The sequence below is a fragment of the Aplysia californica genome, unplaced genomic scaffold, assembly GCF_000002075.1.
Source record: "Aplysia californica isolate F4 #8 unplaced genomic scaffold, AplCal3.0 scaffold00018, whole genome shotgun sequence".
Taxonomy (NCBI): domain Eukaryota; kingdom Metazoa; phylum Mollusca; class Gastropoda; order Aplysiida; family Aplysiidae; genus Aplysia; species Aplysia californica.
The window spans coordinates 2,039,958-2,042,607 of NW_004797288.1; the positions used below are offsets into that span (position 1 = coordinate 2,039,958).

At 39.2% G+C, this 2,650-nt stretch overlaps 1 protein-coding gene across 1 annotated transcript in view; it reads right to left on the reverse strand.

Annotated features, from left to right (window-relative positions):
• LOC101858681 (neurexin-1) overlaps positions 1 to 2,650 on the reverse strand; it is a gene marked incomplete at its 5' end in the record, with an annotated part of 35,083 nt that overhangs the window by 1,813 nt on the left and 30,620 nt on the right. The window contains 2 exon segments of the mRNA XM_013086384.1: positions 177 to 358; positions 1,814 to 2,024. Coding sequence (XP_012941838.1) covers positions 177 to 358; positions 1,814 to 2,024 — 393 coding nt within the window.

The following is a 2,650-nucleotide window of genomic DNA, read 5'->3' on the forward strand; positions in this document are numbered from 1 at the left end:
ATACACACACACACACACACACACACACACACACACACATACACACTCTCACACAAATACATACACAGAAACACACCCACCCATCCAACCCCCCATCACACACACCCCCCCCACACATATCCACACCCACACTCTCCCCATCCTACACACACACACATCCACAAACACACACTCACCTCATCAGTGTGCCCACTAAGTGTAGCCAGCAGTCTCTCCGAGTGGAGGTCCCACAGTTTGAGCGTCCCGTCGGCAGATGCAGAGACCAGGTAGTGGTTGTTCTCCGACCTCGCCACGGCCTTCACCTCTCGGGCGTGAGCAGTTTTGCTGTTGTGGGACACCAGGAAGCGAGTCGTCTGGGCTGTAATTGTAATAATAATAATAATAATAATAATAACAATAACAATGATATTAACAACAACATATTTTTTTAGTAAGAATTTTACAGCACTTGCAACACAATAAGGTCATATAAATGCCGAAGATTAAAGGGGTTACAAACGAGTAACAAACACAAAAAAGAAGGAGAGATTGGGATGATAGATGTTTGATAGGAAAAGAACGAGCAAACCACACCAGAGCACCCGCCAACCACCCACAGTAAGAGTGTTATGGCACTTGCAACACAATAAGGTCATACAAGAGCCGAAGATTAGAGGTGTCACAAGCGAGTAATAAACACAAAAAAGGAGGAGAGATAGGGACGATAGATGTTTGATAGGAGCAAACCACACAAGAGCACCCTCCAACCACCCATCAACAACAACAACAATAATAGTTTAGTTTTAGTAAGAGTTTTATAGCACTTGCAATACAATAAGGTAATATAATTGCTGAAGATTAGAGGTGTTACAAGAGAGTAACAAACATAAAAACAGAAGGGGGAGAGATAAGGATGATAGATTTTTTTATAGGAAAGAAGAAGCAAACCACACCAGAGCACCCGCCAACCACCCACCAACAATAATAATAATAATAATAATAATAATCATCATCATCATTGTCATCATAATCATTATAATAAAAATAATGATAATAATAATAATAATTGTATTTGTATAGCATATATCAACAATCAACAGCATGCTCTATGTGCTTACAACTATTATTACCCCAACAGATTGAACAGTCTGGGTGTAGCCTTTTCTGTGCCTATCCACAATATCGTCATGATTGCTTAAGTCATTTTTGGGGCAAACTGAGCAAGTCCATATCTAGATAATTTGATTAGTTCCCCAGATTTCTGTCCAAAAAAAAAAAAAAAAAAAAAAACAGAACAAAAAACAACTGTGCACATGTCTGCTTTGTAAGGGGGAAAAAAACCCAACAACTTCAGTTATTATTGAACAAGTGTGTCACTGATAAATTATTACTTCTTCAATTTGACTTTATACCCAAACCCATTCCGTGTGTTCTTTCTTTTTTCTTTTTTTTTTTAAATGACACCATTTACATCTTATTGTCCTTTCATTTTCATTAGGAAACAAAACATGTCAGCTATATCTTAAATGCAGGCTTTGACGTGGTATCCACAAGAAAAACGTAAGAAAGGGAGACCAAAGATGACAAGGAGGCGAGCAGTACAATCGGAAATGGAAAGGGCGGGGACATCATGGAATCAGCTAGAAAAGGATGCACAGGACAGGCTTCGCTGGAGAAATGTTGTTGATGGCCTATGCTCCACGGGGAGTTAAAAAGGGCATGAGAGAGATATCTTAAATGAGTGGACCAACCCAGATCACCAACATCTGTTTCAGAAAAGAATTTCTTTTATTTCTTTATTTATTGATTTTATTTACAGAGAAGTCAAACTCACCACCGCGGAGACTCCAGATGACCAGTTCACCATTCCTGAGACCAGTGACCGCCTCATCATGAGGCAACACAGCTGTGCACTCCGGTACGGCATCCATTCGCATGATTGTGGGGTCATTGATGCTATAGGAGGTCAAAGTCATGTCAAAGACGACAAACTCAGCCTGGTTGTCAAGAGAGTTGGAGTAGCCAGCTATCACAAATCTGTCATTCTGGAGAAAAGACAAGAGTTAACACCTAATCAAAGTCCAGTTGAAATTATCCACGATAGCTGACCACCCATTGTTGAGAAGAAAAGTGGTTGTCTTAGAGAGGTGGATGCTTTTGATAATCTTGTTATAATATAGAACAAAATACGGGGTGGGGGGCAGTGGGAAGGTGCTGTTTGTACAGGTGATGGTCTTGTACAAGTGGCTGTTAGAGCAAGTTCAACTGTACATCAATCCACAATGTTTACTGAGGTGTAGAATTCCACACAAAATACTATAAGAATCCTCATGATACAATAAATGAGCAATGTTAATAAGCAAATCAATTGTCACTACAAATAATTTTTCAACAATTTTCACCATCACAAATTGTGCCTTACAACAAATGACAGCCATACATTCTCAAATTTAAAAATAGACAGCTTCTCTTGAATAAAAGCAAAGAGTCTACATAACAAGAGGGGCCACTTCTCTCTTTGAGCCAATTAAAAAAGTGTCCTCAAAATTCGGTGGCGCCCTCTTCGCAAAAGCGCACTTTTTGCGAACAGAGTTACCCTACTTGAGTTTAAAAAATCAAAGTGAAACTAGCAAGTTTTTGAATAAATTTCGGAAGAATGCTTTTTTAAAAT